The following is a 23,361-nucleotide window of genomic DNA, read 5'->3' as shown; positions in this document are numbered from 1 at the left end:
TTTTCAATCATTTTAGTCAAATATTAGTTATTTGATTATTGTTAGTTTTAGTCTGATTTTAGTCAACAAACAAATCAAGACATTTATTTAAGACAGTTTTAATTTATTTGTCTTCTAAGTATTCTGAAGCTATAGTTGTTGCCATCTTTGTTGTGGACATTTACCACGGTGTTGCTCTCGTCTAAAAGGCACTGTTTGCTGTTAATATCAGACAGGCACAGTTCACACACACACACACACACACACACACACACACACACACAGTGTCTATGTCACTCTGCAGTAATGAAACAGACTGAGTCTCCAGTAAATTCAGTTGTCCATAATCTGTTTGTTTTATCAGAGATGCTCAGTCACTTGCTCATCCATGTACACTGCATGGAAGATGAAGAAGAAGAAAATTGATGATTTAGGGAGTGAAATAGGTTATTTCCCTCTTTTTATGAACTGTTAAGTAAGAATCTAATATATGGTATCTTTCGTTCAGGTATGAGAGCAGGTCAGCTATTAATTGTAAAGTTTGAAGTGTCATCCCTGGCTGCACATGTTATGTCTTTTAACAAGTCACTTAATTCCAAAATTCTGCACATCTTTGTGTAAGTGTGTATGTGTAGTAAAATAAATGCAAGGCAATTTAAAATTGGCTCATTCCTGTTTTCTGGTTTATTAAACTGATCTTATTTTCTTTGTGCATTAGAGATGATAGTAAAATGAGACATGTATACACTAATTGTAGGAATATGCATTTAATCCATTATCTTTTTTAAATGCTGTGCTACTGAGCCTTTACATTAATGTGACAACATTCAATTCAAATGTTTGCTGTGTTGGAAGTATTGCACAGATGTAATTGGTCAGGCCTAGTAAGATTTCCATTGTGACTTTAACATAAGTCTTTCTTGTCTGAAAAGAGTTCATAACTTCTAGCAGCCAAATTCCTCTTACTGGATGATTCTACACCTCACTAATTATCAGTGCCAGTGCAGAGAGTAGTGTTTATTTTATGTAGCTAGGCAGAAAGTAAGGGTGTGGTAAATGGAATGGTAAATAGACTGTCCTTGTATAGCACTTTTCTAGTTTCTGACCACTCAACTACAAGTCTTGATTAATGGATTACTACATTATCTTTTTTACTTTAAAGAGCACTCATGTTCTTGTCTGTTTTTGCTCAGCGTAAAGTTGTCAGACGATATCATAGATGGATAATGTGGACTTTCTGACCTCCTACAGCTTGCTAACTTCACCAGCTAACATTTAACTGCAGAGTACTCTGAAATAAAGGACGCAACAAACTCGGAACATTCATAAATAAGCACTGGAAGATACGGGAGACCACAAAGACATCTGTTCAACAGATATTTTTTGCAGTGTGGACAGTGCAGTTCTTGCAGTGTGGTGAGGAGTAAAGTTAACGTTAGCCGTCTGTCCAGAGCAGCAGGAGCAAAAGGAGAAGGCACCAACATCAGCAGCTGATCAGTAAGTGTCTTCCAACATTAAAACACGCGGTCCTGACTAACACCAGACATTAGACCAAGCTAGTTTTTGTAGTTAAGTTATTCACAACGATCTCTGGTTGCTCAGAAGTGTTTTGTGCTAACGTTATTCTTTAGCTAGTGGTCTTTTAGCTAACAGAAATCCATAGTTAACCTGACTGCATTGTGTTAAACTGAAACAGCTTCATGTTACAAATCTAACTTGTCAACACGCTTTAATGTTACAGATGTTAGCTTTATATATTCTGCCTTCATAGCACATGCAAGAGCACTGTAACATGTGTTTAGCCTATGTCACCCCCTGGCTAACTCAACATAGTTATACTAGTTCAACTGTGAAAACATCATCCTGTTTTTTCATCCCTGTAACTTCATAGTTAATTATTCTAACCTTAGGTCTGATAGAGATGGCAAAATAGTCTGGTCTGCCGTCTACTACCAAACTGCGTGAAATTACTGTGTTCCAAGATGTGTATGTATTTATGTATGTTTGTGTGTGTGTATATATGTATAGGACTATTACTTAAAAAGTAATCACTCAGTAAAAATAATGTTTTCCAAAGTCATGCACAGCTCTTAATCCTGATGCCTTTCTTCATCTTATTTCTACCCCTCATAGCTGACGAGCACTCCTTCTGATGAATCCAGTCTCTCCCATCATCCCAGGTCTCACTGTGCAAGGTAAGATTTAAAATCCACAGACAAAGCCAAGTTAGTCAGGGCTTGTGGCAGTTGTGTTCGATTTACTATGTGCCTGTTTTTAGATATTTTATATTTATATTTTATATTTATTTTGGCTTAACCACGAGCATGTCAGCAGTCATCTGCTTAGATCTGTTCTCATGTACTAACTCAAAAACAGTATTGTCTCTGTTGTGTAGATTTCTTAGTTTTCACAGAGAAAACAGTACTTTAAGGTGATAGAATTGTTGTTAATTCAGTGTTTGATCATTTTTCATCTGGAGAACCTGAACCTGAGATCCTGGGTATGACCAAAGGGATGCTGCTGATGGAGACCTGACTTCACCACCACCTTGGCTGCCATCTTCACATCTTGCTATAGGTTCACAGTTGAATATCAGGAGGAAACAATGACATCACTGGAGTTCAAAAGGTATTGCTCATCAACATTTTTACATCACATCCTATTTCTTTTAGATTCATTTTACTTGCATTTTCCCTGTGATTGTTAAGATTTATTGTATTTAAATGTTTGTTACAATAGGTAATTAAAATCTTGTCAGGTGCAGCCTATTCTACAAAGGCTTACTTTGAGTCTTAAAAACATGTGTTTTGATCATAGGTTGGCTCTTACACTGACAGTAATGGTAAAACATTTCTGTTTTTTGTCATCTACAGTAGCTGCCATCCAGTTTGCTGAAGAACACGAAGCAGCAGTGGAGGCTCCTGACCTGCATCCAAAGCCTTTTGGCCCAGTGGACTTGTGATGCAAAGTGAACTGAGGTGGGCTGTTGGACCCTTTAAAGACAAGTACGCATTCACAATCACAATTTTAAAGACTCTATAGACACCTGAGTACCTGGTGACTTGACATCTCCCACAGTTGAATATCCATGTTTAGATTACCTAAGAGTCTTTTGTTTCAAGGAAATAACAGTGTCTATTGTCAGTGTCTGTATTTTACATATATATATATGTGTATATATATATATATATATATATATATATATATATATATATATATACATCAAGTTCAGTTATTTGATTTTGTTTTTTGTTTTTTGTTTAACTTGCAGTGGGCTTATTAAATGACATCTGTATCATTTTTTCGTGATGATTTATTAAACTGTGGTTACAGATTTAAACAAGCTTTTTACATTTTGTATTTTTAATGTTGTCATTGTAATATTTGCTAATGTTTGTAATATATACATTTGAAAACTTTGTTACAGAATGATATTTAGAGGACAGAAAGCTGCATATGGTCCCTGCTTCTTTTACGGCAAACACTGAAAAGAAAACATTTATTTATTTTACGTTCTTATTTACTATATTCTTATTTACTGTCATACTGTCATTCACTGTCATACTATCATTATGATATATATGTAATCTCACAAATCACATATAATCAATATACGGGCACAGAAGTGTGATAAAAGAATCATAATTCATACACTGGATAAATTTGAGTGTGTTTGTATTAAAGTCTTCACCTTTTTTAAAAAATACTCTTTGGAGACGATCAAGAAATAAGGGTGTAAAATGGCAAGAATAACTTATAAAAAATAATAAGGCCGGGAGACGATTTGGCAATAATGGTGTAAAATGATCCTCAACAGTTATAAGAAAAAGAACATGATTGGAGAAAACTGGATATGCATTGGCATATCCAGTTCAGCTCAAAACCTATCTTGGAGAGTTTTGGTGACACGAGTGACAAGGATAAATTATAATGGTGTAATTGGCTATGATAAAGAGGATGGACAATAGATGTGACCTATGCAGACCCAAGGGTATAAAAAACTACAGAAACCTCAGAGCAACCTGTTGCATCTTGTGTACACTGTTTGCTCTCCTTTTTTGCTGGCATTAAAGAACACTTTGCTGCTTGGACCTCTGACTTCTGATTTTTACACAACAAAGAGTAGTTTTTTGACCTTGTGTTTCTCCAACTGCAACCCATCAATTTGACACGACAAATGTACAGGAAATGTAAAACAGACTGCAGTATTGGTAAGTAAACATTGGTCTATGCAAAATGTTTTGTGCTGTTTGGTCAGTAGATCAGTTTTATATATTTCAAAGGAGAATTGGTAAAAGAGGGTAAACAACATATTTTGTTCTGCTGTTCAGTCTGAGGGAAAACCATTTGCATTGTGCATCACAGATTTAATTGCAGTGGTTCACTATTCAGTGTGGGTATTTCTGCCATATGGAAGAAGGCCATTAGATTTCTGTAAACATGGTGCACAAACCCTGTGCACAGTGAAAATAATAAGTAAAATGTAGTAGTTTCTGTTCAGCAGTTAACAATAAATAATTGTCATTTAAAGAGCTAGTTCTGTACTCATTTATTGAAATTTAAATGTGGTTTGAAAGTTTACAGCATTATATGAATAACTGTAATCTAATTTACTGCAAAATGTCTGGTGCTGTAATCCATTACACAGTAGCATAAAATTACTGTATTTTATTTTACAGTTACGTACAGCTACTGTAACAGTAGATATGGTACCATTAAATTACTGTTTCATTTCACAATTGCTACTGTAAATAAAAACACAGTACACTTACTGTAATTTATTTTACAGTAAGTTTACCGTGTTTATATTTACAGTAATTAACTGGCAGCAATTGACAAGTAACTTAGTGTAAAATGAATCACAGTAAATAACTGTAATTACTTACTGTATTAAAGTTAATTACTGTAAAAATCACAGTAAGTTTTTTACAGTGCAGCTCTACCTCCTGAGCCACAGCCTATTAACCAGAAAAGCTGTTTAATGTGGATGACAGCAGTTAAGATGGAGAAAAGGGAATTGTAAACACAAGTGATAAACACTCTAATGAATTTCTGATCCTTTGACCTGTAGAGTGAATGAGTTGATGTATGATGTTTGGAAAGGATGCTGTGACAGACAGCAGCACAGTTCTTCCCTGAGCTCCTGTCACAGAACTTATTTATGTTAAATGGCCTCTCACACTGAATTTATTTTTCATTAGTATTTCTAGGCTAGTTGAGTGTTTGTGAGTGATTTGATTTGTCACGGCTCTGGTCCACACTGGAATTCTTAAAAAGGTGTTTAAAGGGATGATGCTGCTTTTTAATGTGGCAAGTCTTTCTCTTGTGTGTATTTCAAACAGGTCCAAAGCCAGTGCCTGTCTGCTGCATACAGACCCCAGGAGACGGTACCAGGTCCGCCTGCCTCCCAAGCTGCCAGGCATGCACTACAGTGTGGACGAACAGTGCCAGATCCTGTTTGGAACAAATGCCACTTTCTGCAATGACATGGAGGTAAAATGCACTCCATTTGTGCTAGTGTGTGCTAGTTTTCATTGAAAGTTTAATTTTGTTCAGAAATTAATTAAATAACTAGAAAATGTAATTTCTGTAGAAATTGTGTGTGATTGCTGAAAGTGAATGTAGATTGCATAACTGGAAGCTGAAGAGTATTAAAAAATCTAGCAAGATTAAATTCATCAATGGGTGGAATTGAACCTACACCCTCATGTTTGTAAGACAGACGTGCTATGCACTGAGCTAACATGTCACACAGCAATGCTAGGCCAGATTTTGGTGTTTAGTCTGTCAATTGCATGAAATTGACAAAAAAGCAGTTCAGCTCAGCTCATTAAGGAGATGGACATCACCTGGACTCCCTCATCTCTACTGAGTTCTGCCCTAAGCAGGGCTCAAACTCACAACCTTTGGATCTAAAAGGAGTTCAGAAATGACATGACCTTAAACCACTGGACTACTCACGCAATGCTGTATAACACAGGAAAAGATGTATTCAACAAGCATATCAATCCATATTTTAGGTAGTAATGTTAAGGTAAGCTAGAGAGGAACTGAATTCTGGTACAGGATAAAGATGTGAGGCAACTTTGTACATGAGAGCAATATTATGAGGAGCACTGCAGTGAGCAGGTATCAAACACACACCCTTGTCATCTAAGGTATTGCTGATCATGAGAGCAGTGTTCTAAACCACTGAGCCAACAGACATTCACAAAAATGAGAGGAAAATATCTCCATTTTGATGAGGAAAATGTACTTGTGTCAAACCAGAGCTTGAAGCCCAGAGATTTGTACATCATTAGTGAAAGCAAGACTAGTTTAACATGAGAATGAATGATATGTGTAAAAAGTGTTTGAAGGAAGAGAGAATCTGTAAGTTTAAGAAACTGCAGTGAGAGAAGACACACATCCTGCAGACTGTATTGCAGTCAATGAGAACATGATCTCTATCAATTAAGGTTCAGATCTCAAAAACTATAAGTCCTATGTGAAATGTACTTACATTTTGAGAGAGAGGAGGCTTGTGGCAACTTACTGAGATAAGATATGTGCTTGAGGAGTTAAAATTGTGGGAGTGACAGCAGTTTAGAAAAACATTTCTGGTCTAAAATGATCTGTGCTCTCCACTGTGCCTGATCACATGACACACTGGTGAGACCTGAAAAAGTCTTCAAAACCCCTGACTGTGGGCATAAATTGCTGAAAAACTACAAAAGATATCACTAAACAATCTGATAACTTTGAAAGTTCAAAGGTTTGTGAACATTTTACAGTTTGAATGGCGTCTGTACAATAAGGGACTTCCGAGCAGTTGAGTGTCAAAGTGACCAAAGTTCCAACTCAGTTGGACGGTTCGTCCCATAGACTGTCATTATAAATTTTAATGTTTCAAAAAATTATATAAAATCGCTGAAACATGTTACATTTCAGAAAAATACAAGCACACATCTGCTGAATGAGTTGCACAGACAGTTGAATGGTTTTTATAGCACAAAGTATGGAGCAGTTGAAACGTGGCAAAAAACGTACGGAAGACGGAATAAGAATTAAGAGCGAGAAAACAATGTGTGATTGCTGGAAGCAATCACACAAATAAGAAAGAATGAAAAGCAATTACTCCCAACCAAATGGTACTGTCAGAAACAGACTGTAAAAGGTGAGGGTGAACTTTTTACTGATTACACCTAGCAATGCAGCTCAGTAGAAAAAAAGATTAAAATAAGATAATTTTGCAGATGTGTTATGTAATAATGAAAATAAAAGTTATTCATTTTTTTCTTACAATATGCTACTTCAGACAAACATAATTTAAGCAATTCTAACTCAAGTCTCTGCCTTTATTCTCCACTTAAGTTTTTTCAATAGTTTCTTTAATTCCCATAATTTATGAATTTCAAAGTGACTCAAGAACACACTGCATACTATTGACTGGATAATCGATTTACCATCTTACTCCTCTTTGATCTCTTTCTCTTTTCATCCCCTCTCATTTGTCATCTTTTCAGAGTAACAAGTTAAAGTGATCAGAAACATTAAAAGTGCTCTTTCAGGTGCTGATAGTTCTTTTAGGATGGATGGAGCCTGTGAATAATGGATATAGCTGTGTGTGTCACAGTTTGATAAGAAAAACAACACAATTAGGTTGATGGACTATTAAATATACTGGGTTAGGCCATTATCCAATGCTGGTAAATAAGTCATATTTATTGTAGAATTGATCAAACGATTTGGTTATAGCACCCAGTGGTGCCCTCATGTTCACAATGTTCCTCTCAGCTCACTGATGATGTTTTGAAACTCCTCACAATTATTAGCTTAGTTACAGTGTGTGCCTTTGTGAGGCATTTCGACTATTTTTCTTTAATTCCACTGGATACAGTAACCTTAATTCCATTGGAAGTGCCAACAAACAAGCAGGTCTGCAGACCTGACTTTCTGACCTCTTCACCTCAACTCTCTCTCAGTGGGCGTTGAATGGCATAACACTGACCAAGGGCAAACACTGTGTCAGGACCCTTGGAAAGTCCAGATGGCAGATTAAATTAACAACTCAACTAAAAGCATTTAATGACCCTCATGTCATTTGAACTGGAGGAAAGACCAGAACAGCTCCACATTAAACATGGACAAAAAACTTACCTTTTGGGTTCAGCTAATCCCCGGACCCCTGTGGTAAATCTGAAGGACATTCCTTAGTGAGTTTTCACTAAGTAAAGCCCTTATTATAGCCAAATCTGAATTTCATGTGAATTAAACGTCTAGTCATTATTTAATCATGTAATGTTGTCATAGAATAATTATGATAGCCGTACAATAATCTGTCGATGAAATTCAGTTTTATTTAATTTCTTACCATGTGAGAACACTGCCACCTGTTGACTGGAATAGCGTAGTCTTTTTAAACCTACACAATGTGAACTGTTTTAATGGTGTACATTTTATGGTGTAATCCTCTAAACTGTTGCTTTAACCTTTTTGTTTTTTTATTAGCCAATTATACAGTGGAAACCGCTTACAGTGATCATGGTTACAGTGATCAGCTGCTTATATAGATCAAAAAGCTCAGGACAGAATCATTCCTATACAAATGCTGTTTAAATAATTAGCTTATAGTAATCAAGTAGTCTGCTTACAGTGTTCATTTTGGGTCTTGTCATACATGAAAACATGGACATAAATTTAAAATTACAGTAATTATTTTTGTTTTCTTAACCTTACTTCCATGATACATGTATGATATGTAATTAGCGGCTGCAGCACCATTATCAGGCATTGCAGCGCACCTCCACAGGTTTGTGTGTAGGTGTGGCTGTTTTGTAACCGCTATGAAACAATCAGAAAATAACTTTCATAATTTCATTCTTCTCATTCACCAGCTTTCTCGCTACCATTGCTCACTCTACTCATCCACTCTCTAGCTTGATTGACCACTGCTTCTCTCTCTTTCTCTCTCAGCTCACTCTGGCTTTTAAATAGCAAATGCACTTGTGCCCATCAGAGTGCCCATGGGCGTATTGGTCTTAAAATGAGGTGTATTCAGGCGCATTGTTGGCGCATTGCTATCTTGAGGCAGCAGAGAGTGATTGCGCTATTCACCAACAAAAACCTTTTCTGAAGTCAATGACGCAGCTAGCATCCAGCCAACTAAAGAGTTAGAGAAGCCAGAGGAATTTTTATAACACCCAACAATGATCACACAAAGCTACGAAAGCCTTGATTCAACACTAGCTCATGTCACTTTGAAACAAAGAAAGAGGACATTCAGCTGGACTCCTGCAGAATAGTTACTGCAGCCACAAAGACTTGTTCACAACACAGTCCTTCAGTCTGCGGTTGGATTCATCCGCTCAGCAACCTGTTTTTCCAAATCGCTCGGGAGCTAAGCTGACAGCAAAGACTTGTACCCGGCCTGGTCTCAAGCATGACTGGACCAAAACACCAGTCGTTCAACACACAGCAGCAGCCCAAAGACTCTTCCACAGCAGGGGCCTGCTCTGTGCTGCACCATCACCAAACCTGCACTCAGCAGGACTCAACACAACCAGGACACCAGCTGTGATGAAACATCTCTTCACAATGCTTCACCAAGTAGGGAGAGGGAGTTGTAGCCAATTCAGTGGTCCGTCCACTGACCATGGTCGCTAACACGGATCACTAGGGGCGCAGATACATAGATCGATGAGGTGGATTAGGACCACAAATCACTAACTGGTCCAGACAACTATCTTCAGCGCCCCCAGTGGTAGTAACCAGTGATCTGTGTTAGCGACCATGGTCAGTGGACAGACCACTGAATTAGCTACGTTGTTGTTTCACAGCACTGAGGGGGTGACATCACCAGGAGCAGTTGGAGAGGAGGATTTTAGAGTACGCTTCTTGTGAAATCTCCTCATAAATCCTATGACTTTGGCCAAATCTTACGTTAAATATCATATTTTAGTAGGAAATTTTGTGGCGAATCAGGTTTAAAAGTGGTCAGACTTATAGTTTAGATGACCAATAACGCCCTCAGAGAAGATAGCGTTTGTTTGGGAGCCAAAATTGGGGCAGAGTCTTATTTTGAAAGGCTAATTGTGGACTTCCTGTCGGATTTAGGTCAGGGGTGATTTGTAGGTCTTGATGAGACGAATAATTGAGATTTGGTTTGTTCTCTACACGACATTCCTACAGGCCGTGGTGGCCATTTCAGATACATAGGTGGTGCTCTCGAGCACATTTTGGCACTTTGGGGGTTAATTTCACATTTTATCAAATTTTTTACCAGACTTAATGTGCGTGCCAAATTTGGTGAGTTTTTGAGCATGTTTAGGGGGTCAAATTTAGGGTTGAAGTCCCATAATAATTAAAGCTGCAAGCAGCGTTGAACAGGCCCTCGCGCCCTTGTGCACGTCGGGCCGCGGTGCAATCAAAGGGCTTCTGTCACGAGCATGTAGACGTCTTCAGACCTGGGCTGTTTTCAGACAGTGCAAGAAGGAGATAAACATCACTTCTTTTGTCCACTATTTTACCTGCTGCTGGGTCTGCTTCGCTGAAATTTCATAGGGGGCGCTATTCAGCCAGTTTGCATCACTCATGTACACGTGTTCAGGCCGGGAGTATTATCAAACATGTAAAGTTTGATGCAGACTGGAGCATTTACAATAAAGTTATAGCAACTTCCTCTGTCATGGCGAAACATCAAATCTCTACTGTGTGAGGATGAGAATTTTCTGCAGGGTGATGTCTGTCTTGCTCACACCCGTGTCATCAAAATCATGCAAGTTTTGTGTCCATTCACTTGAATTTCAATTAGTTAATGGAAAACTCTTGATGAGTTTATGTGTAAAACAAATAAATTTCCTAATTTTCATCAAGTCTATTTTTAGAAAAGTAAAGTCTTTCGACCCACATGAACTGGTCAAAGTTTGATTGAAATGTGTACTGTCAGGTGTGTAGAGACAATAAGTAACTGCAGCTGGACACAGAAAAATACTCATATATTTGAATGGAGAGTGTGAGCGAACCGCTAGGTGCTTGGGCCCTGATAAAGGAAAAACTGCAGTACAGAGCTACAGCGTTTTAGTTTTGATTTTATTTTTCTACAGCGTTTTATCACTAAACTGTCACCCTCACTCCATTTTCTCCCTTCCCCTCATAGGTCATCCCCACTACTCAATTATACATATAAGACCTATAATTATTGTAAAATAAATGATAATAACACCAAACTTCATACAAAGTTTGTATATAATGTACTGTATGTATATAGGCCTTTCTGCTGTATCCTAGAAAAATGAACTGCATTCAACCCCCACACCAGTGGCGGCTGGTGACTCAAAAAATTGGGGAGGACAGGAGGAAAACCAACATGGAATCTTACAACAAACCACATCAAACTATATCAATGTGACAACATAAATCTGTTGTCACATAGTCCCGAGACCAAAGGGCGAAGGCCCTATTGTATTTCGTATGTTTGTTTCTTTCTTCCTCCTCTTCTTCTTTCTTTATTATTACACCACTTCGACCCTAAATTTGACCCCCTAAACATGCTCAAAAACTCACCAAATTTGGCACGCACATCAGGTCTGGCAAAAATTTTGATAAAATGTAAAAATTAACCAAAATGTGCTTGATAGCGCCTCCTATGTGTCTAAAATGGCCACCATGGCTTGTAGGAATGTCATAGAGAGATCGAACCAAAACTCAATTATTCGACTCATCAAGACCTACAAATCATACACTGACACCCCTGACCTAAATCCAACAGGAAGTCCGCAATATGCCCATCAAAATACGACTTTGCGCAAATTTTGGACCCCCAAGAAATACTATCTCCTCCAAGGGCATTTATGGTATCGGCTTCAAACTTTAATATATGACTTATCACACTGTGCTGAACAAAAGTTATTAAAAACTTTGTAATAACTCGAACGGTTAAGATTTTATAAGCCCCGAAAGTTGGAGTGCCACATTGCACCTTACAATGTAAAACAATGGGGAGGCAATCTCTGGGCATGGACTTTGTGCCAAACTGAGGCGTCAGACCACTTTCAAACCTGTATCAATGGATTTGCAACGCAAATTCCTACTAAAATGTGATTTTTAATGTAAGATTTGGCCAAAGTTATGGGATTTATAAAGATATTTCCACTAGAAGAGTGCTCTGAAATCCTGCTCTCAATCTGACAGGGAGAAGGAGGGAAGAAAGGCGGGGGATGGGTGTGACAGTTGAATGTAGCTCAGTTTTATAGGATATAGCAGAAAGGTCTATATACTTACAGTACATCATATACAAACTTTGTATGAAGTTTGGGGTTATTATCATTTATTTTACAATAATTGTAGGTCTTATATGTATAATCAGTAGTGGGGATGACCTATGAGGGGAAGGGGAAAAATGGAGTGAGGGTGACTGTTAAGTGATAAAGTGCAGTAGAAAAATAAAATCATAACTAAATTTTGTAGCTCTGTATTGCAGTTTTTCCGTTATTAAAGCCCAAGCACCTGGAGGTTCGCTCACACTCTCCCTTCAAATATATGAGTATTTTTGATGAGTTTGTGTATAAAACAAATTAATTTCCTAATTTTCATCAAGTCTATTTTTAGGAATGTAAAGACTTTTAACTAGGAATGCACGACATTGGATTTTTTCATTGGCTGATTGCAGATGCCGATACCGATATATGCACATATTTTTACCAACTGGCTGAGGAAGCTACTATGCATGCAAGCATAGATTATACTATGATCAAGAAAGACAATATATAAAGGAAGAACTTAGAAAGACTGAAGTTCAGTAGCTCAGCATTAAAACTGTAATGAACCTGCCAAGTGAGTGGAGCAGTAGAGTTTCCTTTGAGTTTATTAGACAGACAAGATAAATGTGTAGGATTTAATCTCTGGTCCACACTCCGGAGCAGAAGGTGTCGGTAATGCACCTAATACACTGGTTGCCAACCGCCGGCATAAACCAAAAAGAAGAAGTTTTTTTTCCAAACAGAGTGGTACATCCTGGCAGCTGAACTAATCCCTATCTGTGCAGCTGAACACAGCAGCTCGTCCGCAGACTGTTTCACGCCGACGGTCCCGCTGTTTCCTCCGCAGGCTCCACTTCACTCAGCTGCCCGACAGACCCGCTGCTTCTTCTCACTTTAACCTGAATAATTAATCGGGGCTCGGTGCTCCGGTTGGATCCACCTGGAGAGCCGGGGCTAACCTGGGAGGCTAGCGGAGCGTTGGCCGCAGCATGACTGGAAAGAAGCACGACCAGTTAGCTTCCACCAGCCTCTCAGCTAGACCCAGCTTCCTGTTTGGATCCAACCAGACTTCAGAGTACTCTTTACTCTGAAGGGGTACTTTACCCCCCCCCCCCCCCCCCCCCCATTCTCTCTCTCTCCCTCTCAGCTGGAGAGAAGGATTTCAGAGTACTCTTCTTGTGAAATATCCTCATAAATTCCATGATTTTGGCCAAATCTTACATTAAAAATCACAGTTTTTGTAGGAATTGTTGCGAATCCATTGATACAGGTTTGAAAGTGGTCAGACTTATATTTTAGATGTAAGACGACCCAGTTTGGCACAAAGTCCATGCCCAGAGATTGCCTCCCCATTGGTTTACATTGTAAGGTGTGATGTCGCACTCCAACTTTCAGAGCTTACTAGATCTAAACTGTTTGAGTTATTACAAAGTTTTAATAATTTTTGTTCAGCACAGTGTGATAAGTCATGTAATAAAGTTTGAAGCCAATACCATTAACGCCCTAGGAGGAGATAGCGTTTATTCAAGGTCCAAAATTGGCACAAAGCTGTACTTTGATGAGCACACTGCGGACTTCCTGTTGGATTTAGGTCAGGGGTGTCAGCATATGATTTGTAGGTCTTGATGAGATGAATAATTGAGTTTTGGTTCGATCTCTCTACGACATTCCTATGGGCCGTGGCGGCCGTTTTAGATACATAGGTGGCGCTCTCGAGCATATTGTGGCACTTTTGGGGTTAATTTTTACCTTTTATCAAACTTTTCACCAGACCTGATGTGCGTGCCAAATTTGGTGAGTTTTTGAGCATGTTTAGGGGGTCAAATTTAGGGTTGAAGTGGCGTATTAATAAAGAATTAAAGCTGCAAGCAGCGATGATCGGGCCCTCGCGCCCCAGCGCATGTCGAAGTGACGCTCAGTCGAAGGGCTTTTGTCAGTGACTTGTTGTGTAAAGTTTGAGGCAGATCCAACCGTGTACACTCAAGTTATATCAATTTCCTCTGTCATGGCGAAACATCAAAACTCAACGCCACGCCACGGCCAAACCATCATGATCATACACTAGTCTAGATGACACACACTGATTTTGAAGTCCTTACGATGGATTCTGTAGGAGGAGTTCTTTAAAATACAAGGTATGCGAAATGGCCAAGAAAAGGCGAAAATGTACCATTTTTTTCAAGATGGCCGACTTCCTGTTCGACTTACAATAAGGCTTCAAGAGGCTTTTTTGTGCGTGTTGACATTATACATGTGCCCTGTGAATTTCATCTTTCTACGTTAATCTGGAAGGCGGGGCTGCAATTTTGAAATTTTAAAGGGGGCGCTGTTGAGCCATTTTGCCACACCCATTCAAAGCGACCACATAGGATTTTAGCTGACATCACTCTAGACATGTGTGTCAAGTTTCATGACTGTAGAGCAATCCCTTCTCCCTGAAAAACAGTATCATATTTCATGGCGAAGGATGTGTCGCCATGGTAACAGCATTCAGTTTTGGGTCATGAGCTGCCAAATGTAGCATCACCAAGGTCTTGTTTATTAGCTGACTTAATTTCAGGTGCATCAGCCAAATTTCCTAGGAGTAATTAGACAAAGTACGACGCATGATACTTCCTGTTGCCAGTAGGTGGCGCTATGACTTTCGCTAAATATGAGACTGAACATGTGTTCAGATTGGGACTCTTAACAAGCATATGAAATTTGGAAAAGATCAGACCACGTGGAGTCAAGTTATAAGGCATTGAAATTTCATGGCGTCACATCGAAATTCGCTGCGTCGCCATGGCAACACCTTTCAACGAAGGGTCACCAACTTCATAATATAAGATCTCCAAGGTCTTGAGGCTATTCTCAGTAAATTTCAGCTGGATTCGATCACCGTGCTGCCCACAGGGCGTCAGAGCGTAAAACATGTAACTTCCTGTTGCCAGGAGGTGGCGCTATGACTCATATCCTGTATTGTCACATGGACCCGTTCAGGGCGGGACTCTTATGAAGCACAAAAGGTTTGGCTCTCTTAGGATCATGTATGCCGGAGTTATAGCCGTTTCATTTTTCATGGCGAAGGATCGAAATTCGCCGCCCAGCCACGCCCCCTAGGAAAGACTAATGAGAATTGTTTTAGCAACTTTTAATCTCCTATGCCTGTAGATGATACGGACCGAATTTGAAAGTCCTGGGGTCAAATCTCTAGGAGGAGTTCGTTAAAGTATGCGGGCTGGAAATGACAAAATCGGTGCAAAATTTCAACTTTGATACAAAATGGCCGACTTCCTGTTGGAGTTAGGCTATGTGTCCTTGAGACTTTTTGGTGCGTCTGGTCATGATACATATGCATACCGAATTTCGTTCTCCTACGACAATCTGTATCGAGGGGCTCAATTTTCTTGACTTTCTAGGTGGCGCTGTCGAGTCATTTTGTCCCGCTTTATAAAATATCGAAATTTTCGCCAGTCCTGACATCTGTGCAAATTTTCATGAGTTTTCGTGCATGTTTAGGCCCTCAAAAATGCGTTTGTTTCGGAGGAATCATAATAATAACTCCTTCAGTTTCAATAGGGCTTCGCACCGGTCGGTGCTCGGGCCCTAATAATAAGAATTCTTTATTAGGTGCATTACTGCCACCCTCTTCCTGAGTTTTTCCCTCATATAAGCTATAGTCTTTCTTGATCATTAGTACAATATATGATTGTGTAATAGTCTCCTCAGCCTTACTTTACCCATCCCCCCCCTCCCATTCTCTCTCTCCCTCTCAGTTGGAAGGAAAGATTTCAAAGTGATCTTCTTGTGAAATATCCTCATAAATCCCATAACTTTGGCCAAATCCTACATAAAAATTACATTTTTTTGTAGGAATTTTCGTCGTGAATCCATTGATACAGGTTTGATGGTGGTCGGACTTATAGTTTAGATGCCAGATGCCCCAGTTTGGCACAAAGTCCATGCCCAGAGATTGCCTCCCCATTGGTTTACATTGTAAGGTGTAATGTCGCACTCCAACTTTCAGGGCTTACTAAATCTAAACCGTTCGAGTTATTACAAAGTTTTTAATAACTTTTGCTCAACACAGTGTGATAAGTCATGTATTCAAGTTTGAAGTCGATACCATTAACGCCCTAGGAGGAGATAGCGTTTATTCAAGGTCCAAAATTAGCAAAAAATCATACTTTGAAATTGAGATTGCGGACTTCCTGTTGGATTTAGGTCAGGGGTGTCAGCGTATGATTTGTAGGTCTTGATTACACGAATAATTGAGTTTTGGTTCGATCTCTCTACGACATTCCTACGGGCCGTGGCGGCCGTTTTAGATACATAGGTGGTGCTCTCGAGCACATTTTGGCACTTCGGGGGTTAATTTTTACATTTTATCAAATTTTTCAGCAGACCTGATGTGCGTGCCAAATTTGATGAGTTTTTGAGCATGTTTAGGGGGTCAAATTTAGAGTTAAAGTGGCGTATTAATAAAGAATAATAATAAGAAAGAAACAAACACACGAAAAACAATAGGGTCTTCGCCCTTTGGGCTCAGGCCCTAATAAGAAGAAAGAAACAAACACACGGAAAACAATAGGGTCTTCGCCCTTTGGGCTCAGGCCCTAGTTAAAGCTGCAAGTAGCATTGAACAGGCCTTCGCACCCTCCTAACGTCGGAGCGCGATGCAGTCGAGGGGGTTACGACAAGCATGTAGATGGTTTCAGACCTGGGCTGACAGGTCTGACTTTACCAACCCCTCTCCCCCTTTTCTTCCTTCTCTCTCCCCGTCAGTTGGAGAGGAGGATTTTATAGTTCTCTTCTTGTGAAATATTGTCATAAATCCCATTACTTTGGCACTAAGGTATTCATTCCAGGGGAGGGAAACTCCAAAACTGAGTTCATTATCCCTTAGCAGTTTTTCTTAAATCTTTTTTTTTTTTTTTTTTTATAAATGTTCCCATGTTATAAGCGTATCTTTATTCATGTAAACCTGTGTTGTTAGGTAAAGAATATTTATAACCTTTCATGTAGTTATTTAATAATGTGTTACACGGTGAGCCAGAAGAACTTTGTTTTTTCTTTTTCTTTTTTTTTTTTTTGACACTCAATATTGAACACCTTAATTGTTGACAGTAAATGACAGACAACATTTCGTTGTGAACATGGCAATTTATTTTTCTGTTATAAATGTGGTTTAAACAAAAGTTAATCAAGACAAACATTTAGCAACCTCTTTCATTTACAACTGATGTACGAAAAATAACAACACATTTGCAGACCTGAATTTTGTCTCTGCTGACAAACTGTAATCTAAACGGATGACATTTATCATTTATTTGATACAGATATTGATTTTGACATGAAATATGCAAAACTACAGTTACTATGAACCATTTTGGCGGAACAGAAAAATACATATGGATTTTTATCCCAAAACCCCTCTTGATACAAGTCGTCATCACTTGAGGGGTTGGAAGGTTGGGGACACTCCATCACAGTAGCATCTTCAACCAGGAAATTCATTTCAGACAAAAACAAACACTGGAGTTTCAATACCAAAGGTAACCAAACCACTTAGTCAACTTCAGTGATTCTACAGACAGATTTACTATGCAAACAAGGGGTCAGATCTAGTCCCCTGCTGCAACCTTACTTTAAAACTGTAGCGGTTTAAAAGGATAGAGAGAGAAAACATAAGATAGTGGGGACGCAAAGGGGAGGTGAGAGCATGGAAAAATAACAGTAACAACAATGACAATAATGTGTGTTTTTTTATGTTTTTTAACTGTCCTGTTTGGCAGCTCAGGCGTGCAGAATGAAGAGTCTGTGCCTTGGGGTGCCAGAACAGATTTGCTAATAGTTCCTGCACATAAACAGGAAGAATTCATATTTAAACTACTGAAGATGAAGTTCATGTAGTACATTGTAATGACAAAAATACAAATGTCTGAAATGCATTACAGCTCAGTTATTAAATAAAATTTCCTTTTAAGATACATTTGTTCAGTTGACATTGACCTTTTCATATTAAAATCACTGAAGATTAAAACTGTTGTATATTAACACATCAGGAATAAAGGTAACATGAATTGAAACATGCAGGAATATACATTAAAAGTTGTAAAAGAGACTAACATCTATCATGTGGCAAACAGAGACTAACACATCTTCACAAACACCAGTTACAAAGTGCTTCACCGTCAAAGAAATAAGTTAATAATAAATAAATCTAAAATCTCCATTTCATGATCATTTTCACATAATACACACAATACATAACAATCCCAAATCTCTCCACAATACTACAAAATCTGAAATTTATACACACGATTGACCAGTTGGAGTGGGACAGACTCTACACTAAATAAGACAACATCCATAATGAAAGCCAGCCTACACACCATGAACAACACACAAGTCAGTGTGTTCCAAAACCCAACAGATAAGCACAACTACAACATGAATACGATAACACTTGTGCTGGGACACTGCGATGTAGCTGATTGACTCAGACAAATTAACTTAATCCTGCTCTCATCAAACACAAACAAACTTTCTATGTCGTCTAACTGTCCCTGATCATCTTTAACACTACACAGAATACCTTCATGATCACTGAAGTACGCGGGCATCACTGCACATTCCACATCATACTGTGTTGTTTTAACATAAACATGATCAATCAATGTCCCCCTCTCTGTAGTTTCTTGTGTTACATGCTGCTTTAATCCTTTTTGGCCCATGAATTTACAAATTGATGATTCTTTTAAAATGTTTTCATTGAAATCTCCCATTAGTACAATTGTGTTACTAATTGGGATTTAACCAGTCAAGTAACTTCCCCACATTATGTTTAAATAAAGAATTTGGATAAGATGGTGGACGATAAACTACTGCCATCAATATGTTTAATTTGTTACACAGACACACCAAATACTCCAGATTTAAGTCGGGTACCTGCAGAATCTGACAGTCCAAATCATCTAAACAGTACGAACCAACTCCACCATGTTGTAGATTTTGTAGCTCTGACAATTTGGGGTTACTGCTGGTGTAACACAAACCTCGAGGACGACTGTGGAAAGTGTAACCATGCATTTGCACACTGTTTAATGAGGTTTGTGCAGTGAGCCACATTTCTGTGACAGCAATACAGGTAGGCTGCAAATGCTCTGTGCAAGACACCAAATCTGACAGGTGGCGACTTAAACTCTGAACGTTCATTAAATACAAAGAGAAACTTTGTGCATTTATTGAAGGCTTTGGCTGTTCAATTAAAAATGGAGGCATGCTATCCATGGCCTCCTTTATGGTGTCCTTGCAGTAAATGGCCTTCTCTGTAAAAATCCCTGATGATCGGTCCAGACAAAGCCCTAACACAACTCAGAGCCACATACGCCTGCCCAGGTGCAAACACCTTCTTCAATGACACTACAGCCTCATCTACCGTTAAGCCCTGAACTTTGTGAACAGTACACACCCACGCTAACCTCAGAGGAAACTGTAAACGCACACAACCCCGTTTAGTGGCCTTCTCCTTCTCTGGATCAATAACAGTAGAATCCCTGCATTCTACTGCTGCATGTGCATATGTCTTCCTCCTCTGTTAGTCAATTTTATCATCATCAAATTTAACATAAATTTTTAGAGGAAATGTTTTATCTTTACCAAAATCCATGTCAGTAACTGTGCCAGATGCTCCATTGACCAGACCGTCTTCAACATCCACATTCTTACATAACATCACACACGCATTCTTGGCCAAACACAAAGTCTGTTCTAAACATGTGTCCAGTGCATTATTATGAGTGCCACGTTACAATTTCCCTGTTTTCTTGTTTGTTATGAAATCTTTAGCTTCAATTTTGATGTAATCAGGACACATGGCAAACAACTTATTGAAATTGCGTTCATTTACTTGCATATTTGTTGGGAAAATATGCCAGGCCGAGCTCTCTTCCCCTGTCTCACGTGATTTCAACAACTCAACATCGCTCTCTAACATGGGGGTTTTCTTGGAATGCACTCGGAACCTGTTCAACAACTCTGCAAATGAGCTATCCTTCTACCTAACTATTATTTTCAGGTCCACTACACTAAAGCGGCACCACAAGTCCACACCAACGTGACTGTTATGCAGAGGCTTCCCTTTAACAGCAGGCAACTGATAGAAGTCACCAACAGCTATCACACTAACATTACCAAATGGGGAAAAGTCACCAGTGTGCTTAATCTGCCTCAACCTGCCATGGACATAGGTCAACAGATTGTGATCAACCATACTGATTTCATCAATGATTAAAATTTGGAGGTGAATAAATTTTGCTCTTAGAGAGTTTAGTTTATCTTCATCCAAAGGGGTATAAGGTAAACTAGAGTGTGTGCCAATACTCAGTGTGTGATGAATTGTTGCTGTGTTTAAAGAGTGTGCAGCTATGCCTGTTGTTAACAAACCACAAATACCGTCTGGTTGATGAGAAAGTGTTGACAACAGCCTCCCTGCCTCGTACTGAATAGCTCTAATTAAATGACTTTTCCCTGTCCCTGCGCCACCTGTCACAAAGACATGCATAGGCTCTGGGTTTTTAGCCATCACCTTCTGCAAACACCACTGTCTGACCTTATAAAAAACAGCCATCTGTGTCTCATTCAGAGACCTAACCAAAGCTAACCCCTCACTTCTAGGCATAATTTCCCTGTTTCTCTCTAAATGTGTTAATTGTCTGTTATCAACAGCCAAGTCTGGAACATTCTCCACTGCTTCCATTAACTGTTCATCTCCTTTCTCACCTTCCTGTTGCTGTCTCATTTCCTCTACACATTCAAGGTGTTCCACTTCCTGCTCAGGACACAGCTCCCCCCAAACTTCTTCATCAATCCCGTTTTGCTCGACAATCTCCCGAGCTCTCTCCAAATCAAGACAATCTACATCAAACTTTGCCCTGTTCTCGTCAACCACGCTCTTAACTGAATGCACAGAGCCATCACTAAATGTCACCTCACCACGTTTATAGAACTGACTAAACATCTCAAAGCCTTCGGGTTTGAGGTCTGAGTCAGCTCTATAAGGAAGGAACAATTGCATCAGACTCTGAAAATGGTCCTCCTCTCGTTTCTCTAAATCAAAACGCATATAACGAACAACTGCGAACTGAGAACGTGTTCTCCTGAAGATGAAGCCTAAACCATTTTTCAGTTCAATCATGTCATTAGACTTTTCATTCTTGGAGAGAACACGATACTCAGACGCAAATGTAGCCATTCACATGTCATCAAAGACATCATTGTCAGGCCTGTGCCTATACCTGTCCACTATGCCAATCATACACATGTCTTCTGTCTTAAGCTCACTACAAACCGCTCTCTGCTTCAAAACATTGAGGGGTAATCTCATCTTCACTATGTTGTTCCCTGTGGGCACAAACACAACCTTTCTGGAACACTCCTTCAGATGCATGTTTGTTAGCCTATACACCGCCTCCTGGGCACAAACATCCCTGTCGTGTAAATATACACTGCTTAGCTTCTTTAGCAGAGAGATTTCCTTGTTTTGTTACTTCTTTTTGGGCATTACTCAATAATAGGCCAATTTCTCTCTCTCTGATATAAATGACAACCGCATAGGCGTCAGTGACAAAGCTAATGTCCAAATTTGCATTCCAGCACGTTAACAACTGCTTACTATACTGATTTACCCAAACCTCGTTCACCCCTCTCCTATAAACCACCTTGCTCTTTCTTTCCATTCTCCTACAACCTCTTCAAAGATGCCCTGATTGATGCCCAGAGTCTGAAACAGATGCTCTACACTCACATAACTCACTTCTTCTTCCTGAGCTCTCTTAACAGCTGTCTTAACAAAAATATACTGTGCCCTCTATTTTGGCATCAAATCATCATCAAAACACTTACAGACTGGATTGTTTTTTGATCCAGGATCGTTCATGGTTTCCTTTGCCTTCTGATCACATTTGCATTCTTTCGTCTCTTCTTTACAAACAAACATCCTAGCAGAAACAGGTTTTGGGAAATTAAACCAACATGTTGTTTTCTTTTTCCTGCATGATTTAGAATGTTGTTTAGAGTGTGTTTGAACTGATGACACAATGTCCAATAATGTATCATCATCTGAGGGAAACTCGCATGTAACGTATTTATCAATGAACCCAACCACCTCCTCATCAGTGTTCTTATAAATTTGGGGAGCACCCTCAATCCAAAACAGACAGTGAACATGAGGAGAACTGCTCTGCTGAAATTCTACCCTATAAAAATGATCAATGATTTTGCCAATTGGTTGGGAAGGAGACATGAGAACCTCTTCCAAGAAACAATGCCATCTATAGTCAAACATCCTTGCAGTTGTGACCGGGTTGCGACGCAACAACTCACACCTGTCTGCCCACTCCAAATCCTCTACCGTCTGTGTTCTGCCTTCCTGTTTCAGAATAGTGGTCAGGAGATTCTGCCAGCGCAGATCTGCAGATGAAAACGGAAAAAAAAACACGTCGGGATCCCCAACTGACGTACGCAGGCTAAGATGTCCTTCTGAACTGACTGCCAAAAAACTGGAGTTCCTCTAAATGGCTTAAGAAACCTAAAACCCTAAAACCTCGTCGAACTTTAACAACTGCTTCAAAGACTCCTCGTCCATCAACATTTTTGGACTAATCCTTTGAGACTTCTGTCCACTTTTACCCTTATGCAACGCCACAGAAACACTCGATGACACACGATCTATCTCTGACATGTACTGGGCAAAGAAAATGTATTCTACATTACGTGCAAAATGACCATCCGCATGTATAATCCTGTTATTAAAGTAACATGACAATGTTAAGTGATATGAGTGGCTGTCATGGAAAGTCCAACTACCAAGAGGAAACAACACAGGGAAACATTTAGCCTCATTCGAGTGGTCAGAAAGCACCCTAACTGGACTATTCCCCTCTGCAGGCGCAATGTTTACAATATCATCAAAATACTGGTCTAATGCTTCCTGACCAGTATCAATAGGCATAAGACAAGTGTCCTGAAACATGCAGTGCTGCTGTCTGTCATGCAACAGTTCATCTTGTATTATCACTGGTGTTTCCTCCACACCATCAACTACAGCCTTTTCTGTAACCTCACCGCCTGCCTGAGCTGTCACCTCACCATCTCTAAA

General features: G+C 39.3%; 1 protein-coding gene and 1 long non-coding RNA gene across 9 annotated transcripts in view; both read left to right on the top strand.

Annotated features, from left to right (window-relative positions):
• Positions 1 to 23,361, top strand: part of adamts17 (ADAM metallopeptidase with thrombospondin type 1 motif, 17) — a 414,984-nt gene that overhangs the window by 253,985 nt on the left and 137,638 nt on the right. For all 8 annotated transcript variants that reach the window (XM_044368214.1, XM_044367415.1, XM_044369597.1 and 5 more), the window contains exon 10: positions 5,322 to 5,472. In XM_044368214.1, the coding sequence (XP_044224149.1) occupies positions 5,322 to 5,472 (151 nt within the window). The remainder of the gene's footprint in view (positions 1 to 5,321; positions 5,473 to 23,361) is intronic.
• On the top strand, positions 1,492 to 3,706 carry LOC122965868. Its single transcript, XR_006398354.1, has 4 exons — positions 1,492 to 1,965; positions 2,113 to 2,174; positions 2,459 to 2,607; positions 2,853 to 3,706. It is a non-coding gene; the product is annotated as an uncharacterized LOC122965868 (long non-coding RNA).

Source organism: Thunnus albacares, chromosome 1 (assembly GCF_914725855.1).
Source record: "Thunnus albacares chromosome 1, fThuAlb1.1, whole genome shotgun sequence".
Classification (NCBI taxonomy): Eukaryota; Metazoa; Chordata; class Actinopteri; order Scombriformes; family Scombridae; genus Thunnus; species Thunnus albacares.
Note: the sequence above shows the minus strand (reverse complement) of the source record. Positions and strands in the feature narration are given on the sequence as shown.